Consider the following 17,853-nt stretch of genomic DNA (forward strand, 5'->3'; position numbering starts at 1 on the left):
TGGAAACGATGTTGCCGGGCAGATTCGGAAGGGGCGGGTCCCGATGCGAGGCCTGGCGAAGGCCATTGGGTTGGGGCGCCCGGGCCCGCGTTCCAATTGAGTGGCGAGGCGGTGGCAGCGGTGGCAGCGGCGGCGGCGGCAGGGGGGAGGGGGGCACGTGGCCACTCGGCGCCGGCGCCGCACCCTCGGGAGCCGCGTGGCCTGCTCCGCGCCGCCCCTGGTCCCCAGCCCGCCGCCCTGCGCTGCCCCCTGCGGCCGGCGCTGGCACCTGCACCATGTAAGCTCGCTGCCCCGCATGGCCGCGACGACGCAGAGAGCCCGCCTCCGCCCGGCTGCCCTCCCAGGCACCCCTGCGCTGCAGGGGTCCGCCCTTCCTTCCACGCCCACCTTGGCTCCCGGGTTCCCGCTGCGCCCCGGGGGTGGTCGGGGCGGGAAGCGGCCCCAGGCCGGCCTGGGTGCTTGAGCTGCGGCCGGAGGGACCCCGCCAGTGGGGCGCCCAGAGGTGAAGCCCCCACCTGGGTCCTGGAGCAGCTGGGTGGGACACGAGGGGAAGGGAAGGCTACCAGCGATGTGGGTGGACTTCGAGCCCTGCCTCCACGGCCCAGACCCGAACCTGGTGCCCCTTCAGGCCGTCGGAGGGGGTGGTGGGATGGTGCTGCCAGCCCCCGGGGGTGGGACTACCTGGGCACTGAGAGAGGAGGGGAAGGCTAGGGAGGAAAACTGAGGCCCAGTGCCCCCGAGGCACCAGGCCCCACGGCATGCCGGGGCTTCCCACTCTCCTACGTTGTAGCGGGCCTTCTTTGTAACGGGATGGTAGGATGCAATACATCCCTTAACTGTTCTGCCCTTGTCTCTTCCCCGTAGCCTTGACTTGTGTCCAATACCCCACCCGACAGAGAAAGAGAGCCGCATATGGTGACAGGAGGCTGCCCACCTGCCTTTGGAGTGAGTGTGGGCACCCGTGGAAAGAACATGCATGCTTTGGGAGTCTAAGTAGGGTCTGGCCTCCCCCTCTTACCACTCTGCTCTGTGGCCTCAGTTTCTCCCGGAGTGGGCCTTGAAGGCCCCTCCCAGGGCTCTCCCACCCTTTAACTCGCATCACCCAAATCATTAGGGCCTGGTGCTGCTAGAAACTTCTAGAGGTCTGGCGTCACCCCCCTCCCTGAGAAGCTTCCGAGACCTAGGCCAGGAGCATGTTACTCCCTTCCCCCACCCTGAGAGCTCTTCCCAGCCTTCCCTTTAGGGCCCACCTCAAATACTGCCTGACCCACTCAGGGTCAGCCTTCCTTGGAGCTTCCCAGCTGGGCTACCTGTGGGGATAAGGGGGTGAAGTGACTGGCCTAGAGTCACATAGCTATGAACCCAGACCCGGCTCTCAGGTCACTAGACAGCCTAGTTCTGAGTGTGTGTGTTTATGTGTACATGGGGGCAGCTGGGTGGCCCAGTGGATTGAGAGCCAGGCCTGGGTTCAAATCTGGCCTCCAAGGCTTTCTAGCTGTGTGATCCTGGGCCAGTCACTTAACCCTGTGGCCCTGCTGCCTTGGCACCAATTTGCAGAACTGTTTCTGAGACAGAAGATGTGGGTTAGAAAGCTTCCTTCCTTCCTGCCCCAGTCAGCATGTCTGTACCAGGCCTCCACTGGGCACTGGGCATACCTCCTTCCCTCCTCTCCCACCTCAGGGCCTGGGCACCTGTAAGAGCTTCATGTCTAGATGAGAGCCGGTAACAAAAGGCACCAGAGGATGGTCTCCTAGGCCAGGGCTCCCCTCCTAAACCATTGTCTAGAGACCTGTTCTGGAATGTGCAGGAATAGAGAGAAACCAGTGATAGGAGATAAGCACCGATCCCTCAGACCACAGTGTGGAACCAGGGACAGAGCCAGGCCTCCTCTAGGGACTGGGGGCCCAGCTGGCAAAGGTCCCTGGTGGCTCCCTGTGCCAACCAGTCCTGCTCCCTGGGCGGGCAAGGCTCCTAAACACGCTGCACCCCCTGCTGGTTAGTGGGCATGCAGCAGGCCAAAGCCGCCCCAGGGAAGGGCCGAGGTCTAGGAAACCCAAAGGGCCTTTTCCCGGGACTTCTTTGTGGAGGAGCCCCTGGTTCCTTCTCTTTCCACATAGCTGGAGGGAGTAGAAAGAGCTTGGATTCAGGAGAAATTTGGCTGCCATTCCCACCGAGGCAATTAGTTGGGTGACTGAGAATCCTTTCATCTCTCTGAGCCTTAGTTTGTTCACCTATAAAATGGCATCACAGTACTAGCCCCTGTCCCATTTCACTGATTGTTGTGGGGAAAAGGCTGTACAATTGGGTTGTTTTCTTCCCTTATTGCTTTCCACTTGAAAAAAAAATGGATAAAACATGTGTCTAATCTGAACTCACATACTTCCTACCTATGTGACCCTGAGTGAGTCACCTAATCTCTATTGTCTGGTCCTTGTTACTCTTTTGCCTTAGAGTTGAGGGTTTAAAAAAAAAGCAGAACTGAGTCTCTGAAGTACCACATCTTACTTGTCAGGTACCCAATTGGTGAACGGGGAGAAGCGTCCTTGGGGCGACCATCATGTGTTCTCCTGAGAGCCCCAAAATCCTCTACAGGAATCCCAGGCTCCTCCGCTTGGCTTTTCTGCAGCTCCATCACCAGCAGCAGAGCGGCGTGTTCTGTGATGTTCTCTTGCAGGCAGAAGGTAAGAGGCTGCTCCACCAGAGGAAAAGCCCCTACAATGTTGATCTAAAATGGAAGATACGAGTTTTGTAAAAAACAAAAGAAAAAGAAAAGAAAGCAGTAGCAGCTGCAGCAGCAGCAAGCTTGTTATGTTATATTTGCCGCCTTCCCTAAATACTCCCCCCATCCCCCTAATCTTTCCTTCCACTGGCTGAGCATCCTGCTTCCTTCCCCAATCTTCATTTGACAAGAATGAGTGGACTTAAAAAAGAAGAGGGAGAACAAATGAGTGAATGAACAAACAGATAAACGAATGAATGAATTTAAAAATTAAGTTTTACAAAATCTAAGCATCAAGTTGAGCCTGAAAGATCCAAATGCTAAAGCAGAGTTGGTGCCTGCCCCCAAACTGCAGTTTGCATTATGATGCCACAGGGCCACCTTTGGCTTCAAAGTTCCCTGGAGAGGGAATGGAGCTATGAATTGGCACAGGCTATCCAAGCTAGAACTGATGGGGAGGGAGGAGGAAGAGAGACACAGAAGCAATAACAGAGAGGAAAGAGGAAATGGAAGCAGTGGCTCCAGGTATAACTGAAAGGAGTGGTAAGGAAGTTCTCTAAGGCAGCAGCTCCAAATTCTGGTCTTTTGACCCTTATTCTTTTTTTTTTTAACCCTCAACTTCCATCTCAGAGTCAATACTGTATGTTGGTTCCAAGGCAGAAGAGCAGAAAGGGGCTAGGCAATGGGGATTAAGTGACTTTCCCAGGGTCACACAGCTAGGAAGTATCTGAGGCCAGATTTGAATCCAGGACTCTTGCCTCTAGGCCTGGCTCTCCGTCCACTGAGCCACCCAGCTGCTTCCCACATTAGCATTTTTGACTACAGCATCACCCTGTTGATTCAGATCCAGCTTGTGGGCCACTAAAATGTTCAGATCTTTAGACCAACTACTGTCTAATTAACAGCCTCCCAACCCTATTATACTTGTGAAATTGGTTTATTAAACCCAAGTCTGAGAGTTTCCATTGAATTTCATCTGATTAGATCCATCTGAAGGCTCCAATCTCTTGAGACCACTTTTAGGTCTTGATTTTTCTCCAGCCTGTTAGCCCTCTCTCCCAGCTTTGTTATTAATATGTCACTATGATAAAGCATGCCATCTGTGCCTTTATCCAGACCATTGATAAAAACATTCAACCCAAAGTGTGGCACCATCCAGAAAGTACAGTTTGGAGTCAGGGAACCTGGGTGAGTCCCAGCTTTGTCACTGAAGACTTAAACTTCCTCTCATAACTAAAAATAAGGTTTTGGGGAATCTCCCTGTATAAAACTAGGGGTTTAGTTAGTTACCCATGGCACTCTGCTGGACACCTCTCACCAAGTGATACCAAACCCTGCTCTCAGACATTCGACCAATTCCAAATCCTCCTCAAGAATCGGGTGAAATACTCTCAAATGCATTGCTTGGCACAGTGGGTAAAGTGCTGGAGTTGGAGTCAGGAAGACCGGAGTTCAAATCCAGTTTGGGACATTAGATTAATAGGACCCTGGGCAAGTTCTTTAAGATGATATTAATAGGGGCAGCGAGGTGGCTCAGTGGATTGAGAGCCAAGCCTGGAGACAGGAGGTCTTGAGTTCAAGTTCAGCCTCAAGACATTTCCCATCTATGTGACCCTGGGCAAGTCATTTAACCACAATTGCCCAACCCTTATGCTTCTGCCTTAGAATTGTTAAGACAGAAGGTGGGAGCAGCTGGGTGACTCGGTGGATTGAGAGCCAGGCCTAGATGGGAAGTGGGTTCCCAACTGAGCGACCCTGGGCAGGTCACAATCCTCACCTAGCCTTTAACTGCTCTTTTGCCTTGGAACCAATACATAGTATTGATTCTAAGATGAAAGGTAAGGGTTTAAAAAAAAAAGGCAAAAATTAAGGCTAGGGGTGTGGGGAGGAAGAGATATTAATAGCACTTTCCTCCCTGGATTTTGTAAATCACCTTATAAACCTTATACAATGTTCTAGAAATGTTAGTGATAGCCATAAAATCTAGGTAGACACAATCTCTAGCATTCCCTTGATTTCCTAGTTTGGTGGCCCATCAGAAAAGGAAAGACAATTAGTCAGACATGATTCTTTTTTTTTTTTAAATAACCGTTACTTTGCTTGGAATCAATATTAAATGTTAGGTATCAGATCCAAGGCAGAAGAGTGGTAAGGGCTAGGCAGTGGGGATGACTTGTCCAGGGTCACCCAGTTAGAAAGTGTCTGAGGCCACATTTGAACCCAGGACTTCCTGTCTCTAAGCCTGATGCTCTATCCTCTGGGCCACCAAGCTACCCCCCAATACAATTTATTCTTAATGAAGTGATGTTGACTCTTTCAAACTACCAGGGTCTTTTACAGATGCTCATTAATCATCTCTTTACTGACCATCTCCAGAATTTTCCCAGCACTTCAAGTCATTGACCTGTGGTTTACAGGCTCCATTTCCTTCTCTGTTTTGAAGAGGAATACATTTGCCCTTTCCAGGGCTACAGTTTCTTCTCTCTTTCATGCTGGTCTTGCAGATACCACCAACATTGGCTCAAGCATTGTACCAGCTTGTTCTGAGTGGGTAGTCCATTTGGGCCAGGGTCCTGAATTTCTGATGGGCAGGTAGGCATTCTCCTCCCACATCCTTATTTTCTTGGGTGTCAGCTCCCTCTTAGAGGTATCTTCTGCCCTTTCTAATCCAGGAGTCATCTGTTCTCTTTGGAAGAGAAAAACAAAATATGAATTGAACAACAGTGGCTTCTGTGTTATCAGTTAGCATCTTCCCACCCATCCCAAAAACAACCCCACTGTCCCATGTTGTCCTTTCAGCCAATATGGTTAGAAAAATCCCATCCTTTTTGTTTTGTGGGTACCCTCACTGGCAGCCTCAACTCTTAATAGAGCGCTTTTTTTCATGTTTTGTGACTTCTTATTTTTGTCTTCCATGTGGTCCTTTATAAAAATTAATTTTTAAATTAATTTTGAAAATTATTAAACTATTGTGTTCTCTGTGTATCTATATTGTTCTCTTCACACAACTTCTGCCTTCCTCCTTGTCGGAGTTGTTTTTCTTTCTCTCCTCAAAATTTCCTATTCAGCCTTCTCAGCTGACTTCCACTGTAGGATTTGAGTCCTATGGATGCTACTTATCCTTCCTCTGAAATCTGCTAGCACCTTCTGCTGACAGAATACAGCCATCTTTCCTCTCCTTTCTCACAAGCTCTGGGGAAAATGTGGTCAAGTCAGCTTTAAGCTTTCTATTATTTCTGCTCCAGCAAGAATTGCCTCCTTGGTTGATCTTCACCTTCTGATAGCTGCAATTATGAAGACAGATTAAGAATGCTTTCCAGGTTTTGAGAGAGAGAGATAGAGAGAGAGAGAAAGCAGGAGAGAAAAAGAGAAACAGACAGACACAGAGAGAGAGTGAGCGATGGAGGAATGGAGGAATGTCTGAAGAAGTAGTCACCTACCTCTCATCTTTCTGGCTCCAGGCCAGACTAAGGTTTTGTTTCCCAGACTTCTCTTCCTTGTCTTCTGACTATAGCAGCATTAAAGATAAAATTCCCTATTCATTCATTAATCTTTCAGAAAAACAATTTTATTTTTGCTATTTGCAAATCATTGACTTCCTGCTATCTCCCCCACCCCAGTAACAACAATAACAATAATGATAACATTTGTATAGTTCCTTAAAGTTTACAAAAAACTTCACCTTTTCTCATTTCAGCCTTACAATTCTGCAAGATAAGTCATATTATTCCCACTTTTACAGGCTAAATGACTTCCCCAAGCCTACAGCTAATAAGTATCTTAAGGCAGGAATTGACCCCAGGTCTTCCTAACTCCAAGCCCCAAGACCCTATCCATTATGCCATGAATGCTAATCCATCACCTCTGTTTGCTCTAAAATTAATTTTTAAACAACTTTATTCTGTATTTTTTATTGTAGAGCTTGCCTTTATTTAATACTTTATTTTTCCTTAATTACATGTAAAAATAATTTTAACATGTTTTTTTTCAGTTTTGAGTTCCAAATTCTCTCCCGTCTTCTGACCCTCCCTCTCACTCCTTCACTACCCTCCCTCCTCTGTGAGATAGTAAGCAATCTGATGTAGATTTTACATGTGTAATCGTGAAAAATATTTTTCCATGTTAATAATTTTGTGGAAGAGATCTCAAATGGAAAAAAAGAAAATGAAATTTAGTATGTTTCAGTTTGCATTCAGACTCCTTTCGTTCTTTCTTGGAGGGCAGATGACATTTTTCATCATGAATCTCAGGATTGTATTGAATTACTACATTACTGAGAATAACTGGGTCATTCACAGTTGTTCACTAAGAAATATTGCTATTACCGTGTACAGTGTTCTGGTTCTGCTTACCTAACATTTCACCAGTTCGTGTACGCCTTTCCAGATTTTTCTGAAATCATCCTACTTGTCATTTGTATAGCACATTAGTGTTTCATAACTATCATAGACCACAAATTGTTTAGCCATTCTCCAGTTGATGAATAACCCCTTAATTTCAAATTTTTGTGAAAAGAGCTGCAATAAATATTTTGTATAGATAGGTCCTTTTTCCTCTTTTTGATGTCTTTGGGATATAGACCTTGTAATTGTGTTAATAGATCAAATGGTATGCAGTTTTAGAGACCTGTGGGCATTGTTCTAAATTGCTCCCCAGAACGGTTGAATTAGATCACAACTCTACCAATAATGTATTAGTATATCAATTTTCTTACATCCCTTCCAAAATTTATCATTTTCCTTTTCTGTAATAATAGCCAATCTGATAGGTATGAGAGGTGGCTCTTCAGGGTTGTTTTAATTTGCATTTCTCTAAACAGTAGTGAGGTAGAACATTTTTTCATATGACTATAGATAGCTTTGATTTCTTTTCCTGGAAACTGTCTGTTCAATATCCTTTTACCATTTATCAATTGGAAAATTTTTTATAAATTTGACTTAGTTCTCTATATTTTTGAGAATTTAGACCTTTATCAAAGATTAAAATTTTTCTAGCTTTCTGCTTTCCATCTAATCTTGGTTGCATTGAGTGTGTGTGTGTGTGTGTGTGTGTGTGTGTGTAGAACCTTTTTAATATAATAAAAATATTTAAATCATGTACATGTTTAACCGTCCCTTGGTATGTGATGTGAAATGTTGGTCTAGTCCCAGTCTCTGCCATACCATTTTCCAATTTTCCCAGCAGTTCTTGTCAAACAGCAAATTTTTGTCCCAAAAATTTCTATCTTTTGATTCCTCAAACACTCAATTATGGTGGCCATTTGTTACTAGGTTTTTGTGCATCTAATCCCTTGCCCTGATCCACCCTCTTTTTCTTAGCCAGTACCAGATTGTTTTGATGATGACTGCTTTATAATCAATAAACAATTTTGTTTTTAAGATTTTAACAACAACAACAACAAAAACAACAACAAAGTGTTTCAGTGTACATGTAGAACACAATCTACTATTTCATTCAAACATATAGGATACCACACATTCCTTTCAAAACTATTGTAAAGGATGGCAAGGGACTATCCTGCTTGTCTATGCTTCCTTTGGAACATTGTTCTCTTTTATGGTGTTCTTTGTTTCAATATCAGCAAAGTCTAACCCAATAACCTGCCATCTTGATGCTCCCCTTCAGTCTGCCCCCCACTCCCATAGAGTTCTCAGGAATGTGTGCTCCATAGGGTAACAGATTTGCTTTCCTTTATCACTTGTACTCACTGAGCCCTGGCTCCCTTCTGGCAATATGCTGTTGCTGATTGCTCTTTGCCTGCCTTGGCCCCACTTTCATGCCCCCTGATTAATGTTGGGATGAGGGCAGGGGTTAAGATATTCATTGCTCCTCATTGCTATGGCCCTTTACATGTTCCCTTTACTACTGATACCTGGTAACCTTTCCTTCTTGGAAGTTTATTTGATCCAAGAGCTAGGCAAACAGAGATAAGTAACTTGCTCAGAATCACAACTAGAAGTGTCTGAGGTCATATTGGAACCCAGAACCTCTTTGATTCAAGGCCTTGGCACTCTGTCCACTGAGCTACCTGGCTGCCCCTCAGTTTAATATGTTTTTACATTGTCCTGTTACATGTGTGTCCAGCTCTCCTTTGTCCATTTCAAGTAAGTCCATATTTTCATTGAATGCCTGCTCTTCCTCTGTGCTTTTTAGGGTATTCTTTTCATATACCCCAGGCAAGAGAAATTGCAAGTTCTACCCTCTTCTTCCTCTTTTCCAAGCTAAGGTAATTGCTTTTGCTCACCCTTCTCTTTCCCCTTTTTAGAGCTTGTTTATTAAAAACCCTTACCTTCATCTTGGAATCAATGCTATGTATTGGTTCCAAGGCAGAAGAGCAGTAAGGACTAGGCAATGGGGGGCCAGTGACTTGCCCAGGGTCACACATCGAGGAAGTGTCTGGGGCCAGATTTGAACCTAGGACCTCCCATCTCTAGGCCTGGCTCTCAATCTACTGAGCCACCCAGGTGTCCTACTCATTTTCTTGACCAAGACTTTGTAATCTTTCGGATCATTTGTGTCCACCAGAATCATCAGAAGTAAGAAATAGTCATCTGTTTGGACCAGTCTTGGAAGGTTCTCTGTTATGTCGTGGACAAATATGCCCAGAAGGCAAGAGACCTCTGTATTCTTATCATATCCACAGATTGTTGTTTCAGTACCCCTGAGCAGGGAGCCAACAACCTTAGCTCTTCTTCACCTGGTAGCTTCTGGGGCTCTACTTTCTTCATTCCATCTCCCTCCTCTTCAGGAAAAGGACTCAGATGTTTGTTTTTTAGCTATTTGTATACATTCATTATTATTTTTCCTTTCCTTTCTTGAAGTCTGTGTGTATCCTTCTATTATTCTCCAGCCTCATATCTACTACTTCAGATTTTTTCCTCCCTCCGCAAAAACCTTGCTTCCATTTGAGAGGACATTTTATTATCTCTGATAATATGGACACTGGAGAGATATTCCTTAAACTCCTTCATCTTCTCTTGGAGAAAGACCAATTTACAGTTGGTACATTGACAGAAATCACTTACTTGTAGAAATACAGACAATATACTTTCTTAGTACAAATCACTGCAAAGTCTCTCTTGCTCTCCATTTTGAGATTCTTGAACCCAATAACTCTCTTAGGCCATTATCATTTGTGACCTACTGAACTGTGGTGTCATTCTTGAGACTAAGTGACTCCTGATGAGATGAATTATTTTTCTATAGTGAATTTTGCATGGATTTTTCTCTCCTTAAAATCTAAAGACACTAGGGGTTATTGCAAATGCTTTTGGGTCTCAAAATGCCTGTGGAACTTCTTGCTCCTCAGATTGTTGATCAGTCTTGTTTGTGGGTGGTTTGGGGATTTTTTCCTTTTGGTGAGATGATAGGGATTTTCTTTTTGCTTCTTAAAAGGAATTGTATATGTTAGAAATCACCAGCTGGAGACTGCTGTAATAGGATGGCAAGAGGTCTCAATTTGGAGCCAGCTTCTGACTTGTTGACTTAATTATTACTGTGACCTTGGCCAAATCATTTCTCTCTGTGACTCAGTTTCCTCATCTGTCAAAACATGACATTGAATTAGTTCATTTTTTAATGGCTCTTCTTCCATCCCTAACTCACATGAACATACACTTTTTATAACTTTAGAAAGTGTTGGGGGGAGCTAGGAAACAGAGTGGATGAACCAGGAAAATCCCGAGGGACTTATGTGAAAGAATACTGTCCACATCCAGAGAAAGAACTGTGGGAGTAGAAACACAAAAGAAAAACAACTGATTGATCGCGTAGTTCAATGGGGATATGACTGGGGATGTAGACTCTAAACAATTACTCTATTGCAAATATTAGTAATACAGAAATAGGTCTTGATCAATGGTATATGTAAAACCCAGTTCAATTGCTCATTGGCTATGGAGGGGGAGGGAGTAGGGGAGGGAAAGAACATGAATCATGGAACCATGGAACCATACCCCAAACTGTAAACAAACAAATAAATTAAAACAAAAAAATGGAATTGCTCATCCACTCTGGGAGGGGGGAGGGAAAGAACATGAATCATGAAACCATGGGGAAAAAATTCTAAATGAGTTAATCAATAAAAATTTTTTAAATTAAAAAAAAAAAGTGGATAGAGCACCGTACCTGAAGTTGAGAGAACCCAGGTTCAAAGCTGGCCTCAGACATTTCCAAAGCTATGTTACCCTGGGCAAGTGACTTAACCCCATTTGCCTAACTCTTGTCCTTCTCTCTTAGAGTCATTAATAAGGCAGAAAGTAGTTTAAAAAAAAAAAAAGACTTTGTGAGCAGTTCTTATGTTTTCTCTCTCAAGTTTTCCCAGGTGAGCCCCACTTAAGGGCTGCTAGCTTTGAGATTCTGAAGTTAGCAACTTTGTGCTGAGCAGTTGTTTTGGGGCTTTCCTATCTCCCCTTTCTCCATTGGCCAACATTTATAATGTACTTATAGAGAGTTCCTATGGTCTAATAATAATAATGGTTTTATGGTCTGATAATAGTTGGTTTTTTCTGTAGCCCTTTAAAATTGGCAGATAACTTTGTGTTTGATCTCATTTGATCCCCCAATAGCCCTTGAGGTAGATACTAAGTTATGATCCCATTTTACAAATTTTACAGGAAAGAGACTCAGAGACTTTCAGTGATTTGCCAGTCCTGCAGCTAGTAAGTGCCAAGAAGTAGGTGTCAAATCTAGATCTTTCTCACTACTGGTGCGGCACTTTACACAAAGGCACTGGGGATACTTCATTGCCTATAATTCGATTATATTACATTTATGTATTGTTTACATATATATGTGTCAAGGTAATTGAAAGAAACATGGGTCTAGGAAGCAGGAGTCCCGGATTATGGGCACACAGTGACAGAGCTTCAGAGTCGCCTCAGTGCCATCTAATCAAATCTGTATCCCAAAAGAGGCCTTGCTGAAACATTGCTGTGGCCATCTATCCTTTCCTTTGTCTAATTTCATTTTTTTTTCAATTAACAAAAATTTTATTTTCTCTCCTTCCCGTTTCCCCTGCACTCCTGCTCACTGACAAAAACAAGAAACCCAATCCTTATAACAAACATGATAGTCAAGCAAAAAGAATTCCTCGCTTTGACGATGGTCAAAACATTTCCATCTCCAACTGCATCCTGAGGTCTTCACCCCCGGGATCATGACTGCTCAGGGTTCCGAAGACTTCCCAAGTTGCTTATCTGTACGGTATTGTTTTTGTCACATAAATTGTTCTCTTGGTCCTGCTCATTTCACTCTGCAAAAGTTCATACAAGTCTTCTCTAAGTTTCTTCATTTCCAGGCTAACTGGTCTTGGGGATATTTCTTTACCTGAAGCTCTCATTTCATGAACTTGGGGCTCTTCACCATTCCAGGTACCTTCTCTAGATGTTTTTTACCTTATCAGAGACCTTTTTAAAATGTGGTAACCAGAACTGATCCCAGTATTCTAGCTACAATCTGACCAGGACCTCTCTTGTCCCAGATACGGGCCCCTCCAAATGGCCTAATGTTGCATTTAAGTGGTATTGGAAGGCAAGAGTACCCAGAGCCCAGGGCTTGGAGTCAGAGCTAAGTTTATCTCTGACCTCCAGCATTCCTGGGGGTGTGACCCTGGGCAAGTCACTTCACTTTTATCTGTTTCCTCAGCTGTAAAATGGAGATGATGATAGCACCTACCTCCCAGGGCGGTTACAGGATCATAGTAGGTGTTTAATAAATGGTTTCCTTTCACACATCTTCTCTTGTTTGCTCATTAGTGTTAACCTTTACCATCCACTAAAAACTCCAGATCCTTTCCAGAGAAGCTGCTTCCTCACCATGCCATCCCCATCTATTATTACTTAGGAAGTTTATTTTTTAATTCAAATGTAAGACTTAACATTGATCTCTATTCATTGCAATCTTAACTCTGGGCAGTCTTCTAGCTTGTCAAGACCTTTTGGAATGCTTACTCAGTCCGTACCTGGTTATGACCTGTCACCTCCTCTTACTGAGAGTATCATCTCCACTTGGGAGTCCTCTCGAGACCTGTACTTGGTGGAGGTTGAGCTGTACTTGGTGGAATCATATTGGATTTCCCCTTCATTATCTGTCTTCTCTCTCTTTCCCCTCCAAGGAATTTGAAGCTTCAGGGAAAGAGGAGGGAGAGAGCTAGGTGGCACAGTGGATTGAGAGCCAGACTCAGAGACTGGGAGGTCCTAGTTCAACTCTGGACTCACTCGCTGTGTGACCCTGGGCTTACCCCCCATTGCCTAGCCCTCACTGCTCTCTTACCTTGGAACTGATACTCAGTAATGATTCTTAGATGGAAGGTCAGGCTTTTAAAAAGTGTCCTTGCCCTCAAGGGAGCTTACATTCTAAGAAGAAAAGGGGTGTAGTAGAAGGTGGAATGGAAGGGGACATCTTTGAAAGAAAGACCAGTTAGGAAGCAGTTAATATGTATGAGTCTTCCTTAACAGTTGTGATTTCTTTCTTTTTGGTAAATATATTGATTTATTTTTACATGCATTTATAGTCTGCCTCTGCCAATATCTTGACTTCCCACTGAACATCAAAAGCCTCATAAGCATTCATAGCCCAGCAAAACATTTCTGTATTAATCATATCTGAAAACAGATCTCTCTTCATGTTAATTCTTTGACAAATGGTGAGTAGTGGAGTTCTTCAGATTCCTAGACTTGTCACTTATCCTTGCACCCAGAATTCTAAAGACTTTCAAAATTATTTTTCTCCATAATGTTGATATCATTTGTATAGATTTTTCTCCTAGTTCTGCTCACTTCCTTCTGCATCAGTTCATAGAAGTTTAAGTTTCCCCTGAAACAGACCATTTTGTTATTTCCTCTGGTACTGTGATATTCCATTACATTCATATAACTTCCCCAAGAGAAAATCCCTAAGTTTCCCATTTTTGGCTGCTATAAAAAGATCTGTTAAGAAATGTTTTTATGGACATGTGCGATGTCCTGGGGCTAGGGGCACAGGGCTCTAGGCCTCTTAGTGCTATTTTCTTGGCAGTTATGCCTCTAAGTTGTTTGGCCATTGCTAGGAAGATAGTTTCAGGCTGTTCTCTCAGAGGGAGATGCCTATACATTTTTCACCTGTAATTTTATACATGAATGCCAACAGATTGTATGGAGAAGAGAGAAATAACTTCAAATACATAAACCCCCTAACTTGCAGGAAAAGGCTCCTGTGACTAATGAGCTCTGTAGGAATGTTGGAACATCACAAATAATATCAGTTCATTTGCATTACGAATGAAAAACAACCCAAACATTTAAGCGCTCACCATGTGCAGAACAAATCCCTGTCCACAGCATGAGGACCCTAAGAACCACAGATGCCAAAGGTTCCCAGATTGGCTTACAGAATACTCTGCCACCTTGTGTTTCCTATTTGTGAGCCATTGGGGTAACCCAAGTCCCCTTTGGTCTCTAGAAACCTAAGAAACTAAGACATTTCCATCGACTTTGTAAAATGTTGTGATGGAATTTAAAATAGCCCTTCTTCATTTACATGCTGTGTGCCAAAAGTCAGGGGACAAGAACTGGCGCCTATAGCAGCTCTCATCCCCCAGGTCTCCTGTCTGTCTGTGGGAGACTGAATGCAGCAAGGGTTAAAATAAGGTTTTTGACAAAATAAGAGAGCAGCTTTTAATAATTTAAGTTGTAATGAGAATATAGCAGTTGTAAATTAATGTTATCCCTTTAAGTCTGAGAAAAAAACTTCTAGCAGCTTTAACAATTAACAGTTTAGTTCAATCAAAATAGAGATAGTTAAATATAGTAAAATGAATATAGTAATGGAGAGAAATATAGGAAAGAGGTAGAGAAAATTTCCTGTCTATACTAATTATCCTATAACTACCTGTAATTACTATCTAAAACTGTCCATATTTACTGCTAACAACCACCTCACAAAGTTCCAACCCAACCCAATCAGTGTTTAATCCAATCCCAGTTAGAGCCACCTCCCAAAAAGTTCGAGAAAGAAAAAATCCTAACAGCCCAAACCAAAAACCCCAAACCCAAAAAACCCTAAGTAAGTTCAGGCCCGCCTTTATATTCTAGCAACTAAATGCCAACCAGCAACCCAACATACTCCCAGCAGCCCACATCCCCCCAACTGCCAACCCTAACTGTCAGCAACTGACCAACTGACTCTGGTCCCCTTTTCTACCCTTTTTCTACTTCACTTCCTGTCTCTATGGTTTTTCCTTCCTGTCACTGTGGGCTGGTTAATCCCTACACATCTCTATGGTAATTCCTTTTAGCTTTAGGATGTGGTTTGGGGACAGGGAGTTCTGAAGGTCCAGGGCATGAGACTGGCGCTCTAGTGAGGCTCATTTCTTCCTCCGTCAAGGGAAGAGCTCTGTCCTGTCCTCTGTCCCCTCCAGCCCTCCTTATGTCTCTTTCTTCAATTTCACATGGGGGGGAGGAAGGGGCCGCTTTGTCCATTGACTGACCAAACTGCCCGTTGGTGACCTGACATGTCTGGGTGGGTTCCCCTCCAGGTGAGGCAGTCCCAGCTCACTGCTGCATCCTCTCGGCCTGCAGCCCCTTCTTCACGGAGCGCCTGGAGCGAGAGCGGCCAGCCCAGGGCCGGAAGGTGGTGCTGGAGCTGGGGGGCCTGAAGATCGGGACCCTGCGCAAGCTGGTGGACTTCCTGTACACATCTGAGATGGAGGTCTCCCGGGAGGAAGCCCAGGATGTGCTTTTGGCTGCTCGGCAGTTGCGTGTGTCAGAGCTTGAGTCACTGCAGCTGGAAGGGGGGAAGCTGGTGCGGGTGGCCCAGGGCAGGCGCCTGAATCGCAAGTGCCTGCAGCCCCCACCCACTGACCCTATCTCAGCCCGTGTGGTGGGGCCCGGCCGCCGGCCCCGGACTCCCCTGCCTCCTCCCCAGGCAACCTGTGTCCCTGGGGCCGTGAAGCTCAAGCTCCTGGGGAAGGAGGAGGTTCTCCCTAAGGAGAGCCGGGGGCAGAGCCCAGAGAACCTGCCAGAGACCAAGGGCAAAGCCCGTGTGTGTCCACCTGCCCAGGCAGAGAGCTCTTCCACCAAGAACCAGGCGCAAGGGCCCAAGGAGAACAGGAGAGTGCCAGGCCTGGGTGCCGCTGAGCTTTTTCCTCCCAGCCCCACAGTGGATGAGCCCCTACTGCCCAGGAAGATCCGGCTGAGCCGCTCAAAGCTGTCCCCTGATGTGTGCCCCGCAAAGACTTTGGGTGCTGTGGCAGGGGCCACTCCAGGGCCCACGCCACCTAGTCGCCGCCTCTGGCGCCAGAAGACTCTGAGCAAGGAGGTCCCAGAAGAGGAACAGGGGCCAGGGAAGGTTGGCCCTCCAGAGGGCACTGCCAGCCCTTCCCTGCCCTCCAAAGTGGGTGCCAACAAGAAACGGAGCCCCGAGGCCAGGGCACCTAGCTCAGACTCGGCAGAGGAGGGACAGGTGGGGCGGGTGAAGCTGCGCAAGATTGTCAATGGGAGCTGCTGGGAAGTAGTCCAGGAGTCCCCCTCCCGGGACCCCCAGGAGAGCCAGCAGCCCCCCTTCCGGGACCCCCAGGAGAGCCAGCAGCCCTCGGGGCTCGGTGGGGAGGCCGCTGAGGAGGTGCAGGGGCTGGAGGAAGAGGACAAGCCCGTGGCGGAGGAGGGCCAGTGCCCACTGGATGCCCCAGCCTGCACCAGGCTGCAGGAGACGTTGGTGCCCACTGGCCAGTTCCCAGAGCAGGCAGAGATCAAGTCAGAGTGCCCCGACGTGCCAGACATGGTAGAGAAAGCAGCCATGCTGAGCGGAGACTGCAGGGAGCCCTATGAGTTTGTCCCGGCCCTGCTGGGCCAGCCGTGTGAGGCCGAGGAGTACCGCATCACCAGCGCAGCTGCCACCAGCGAGCTTGAGGAGATACTGGACTTCATGCTCTGTGACTCAGACATTGGCCCCTCCGTGGACTCCCTGGAGAGCCCCCCAGCCGGAAACTCCAAGACCCCCCCATTTGCCCTGAGTGAGCCAGAGAAGACCTGGGCTGAGGGGGAGGAGTGGTGTTTGCCTGAGGTGGAGCTCTGGCCAAGGGATTTCCCTGGCCTGGAGAAAGACTCTGACAAGAGCAGGGATGACAAGGGACCAGGGGAGCCCCTCAGCTCCCTTGTGGCCTCCCAGGGGAGCGAAGGGGAAGAGCTGTCCGTGCCCCCTGCCTGGACCTCAGAGACTACCCCCGGGGACCCCCAAGCAGAGGGCCAGGGGGACAAGCTGCTCTGCTCAGGGTCCCCCATCCACTTCCACGCACCTTACGGAGACTTGTCACCTCCCTGTGCCAGCTGGGTGGACACAGGCTATGGGAAAGCATCTGTGGTGGACGACACGCTGTACCCCGAGGGAGATCCAGGGGTAGTGTGTCCTGAGATCAAGGAGGAGGCCCTCGACAGCTCCAGCAAGCTGGGCCTGTCCCCGGGCAGCCTGGAGGAGGAAGGGGAGATTGATGTGGTGGACTGGACGGCGCAGGTCGGGCAGGTCCCTTTCCATGGCCTGTCTGTGTGGCCTGACCCCTCGTCAGAGTCCGAGACGGAGGTGGATGTGTTGACGTAGCTGGGGTGCTGGGTGGGCGAGGTCACTCCCAACAGCTGGCAGAGCTCCGAGTCGGGCACAGGAGAGGAAGAGGATCCCGGCAGGAAGCGAGCCCTGCTCTTGGACTGAAGGGGGGCGGGAGTGTGCAGGTGCCTCAGGACAAGCAGGGGCGCCTCTGGCTTGGGCCAGACCCAGCAGCTTGGTATTAGCTAGAACAGGGCTTCCTGGGACTGGGCTCCAGGCCTCCTGCCTGCCTCCATCCCATACCCAGTCTTCCCTGGGCCCTGAGGGTTTGCCTTAGTGATAGCTCCTTGGAGAAAGCAGCTGGAGGAGCAGATGGCCTGGGGGGGCTGAGGAAGGTCCTCAGAAGCCCAGAGCAGGGTCCTTTAGGCCTTTCCATCGGTGTTCTCAGGTCTTCACCCTCTGCTGGAAACTCGGGGAGGCCCTTTCTCCGCTTCCAGGGAGTTAGTGGAGATGCACTTAACTCTCAATAAACCATTTTAAAGCCTCCCCGCGTGATGTCTGTCTCAGGCCTGTGGCCTCCAGCCCCCATCCCCCCAATAACTGGCACTCCTGCCGTCCCA

The 17,853-nt window shown here is 46.9% G+C and overlaps 1 protein-coding gene across 1 annotated transcript; it reads left to right on the forward strand.

Annotated features, from left to right (window-relative positions):
* Positions 1-122: 122 nt before the first annotated feature.
* Positions 123-17,849, forward strand: BTBD18 (BTB domain containing 18). The gene is made up of 4 exons (XM_003341540.4): positions 123-502; positions 865-945; positions 2,513-2,681; positions 15,234-17,849. The coding sequence occupies exons 3-4, from the start codon at positions 2,558-2,560 to the stop codon at positions 17,288-17,290; spliced, it is 2,181 nt and encodes a 726-aa protein (XP_003341588.1). The 5' UTR covers positions 123-502; positions 865-945; positions 2,513-2,557; the 3' UTR covers positions 17,291-17,849.
* The last annotated feature ends 4 nt before the right edge of the window (positions 17,850-17,853 follow it).

This window comes from Monodelphis domestica, chromosome 6 (genome assembly GCF_027887165.1).
Source record: "Monodelphis domestica isolate mMonDom1 chromosome 6, mMonDom1.pri, whole genome shotgun sequence".
Classification (NCBI taxonomy): domain Eukaryota; kingdom Metazoa; phylum Chordata; class Mammalia; order Didelphimorphia; family Didelphidae; genus Monodelphis; species Monodelphis domestica.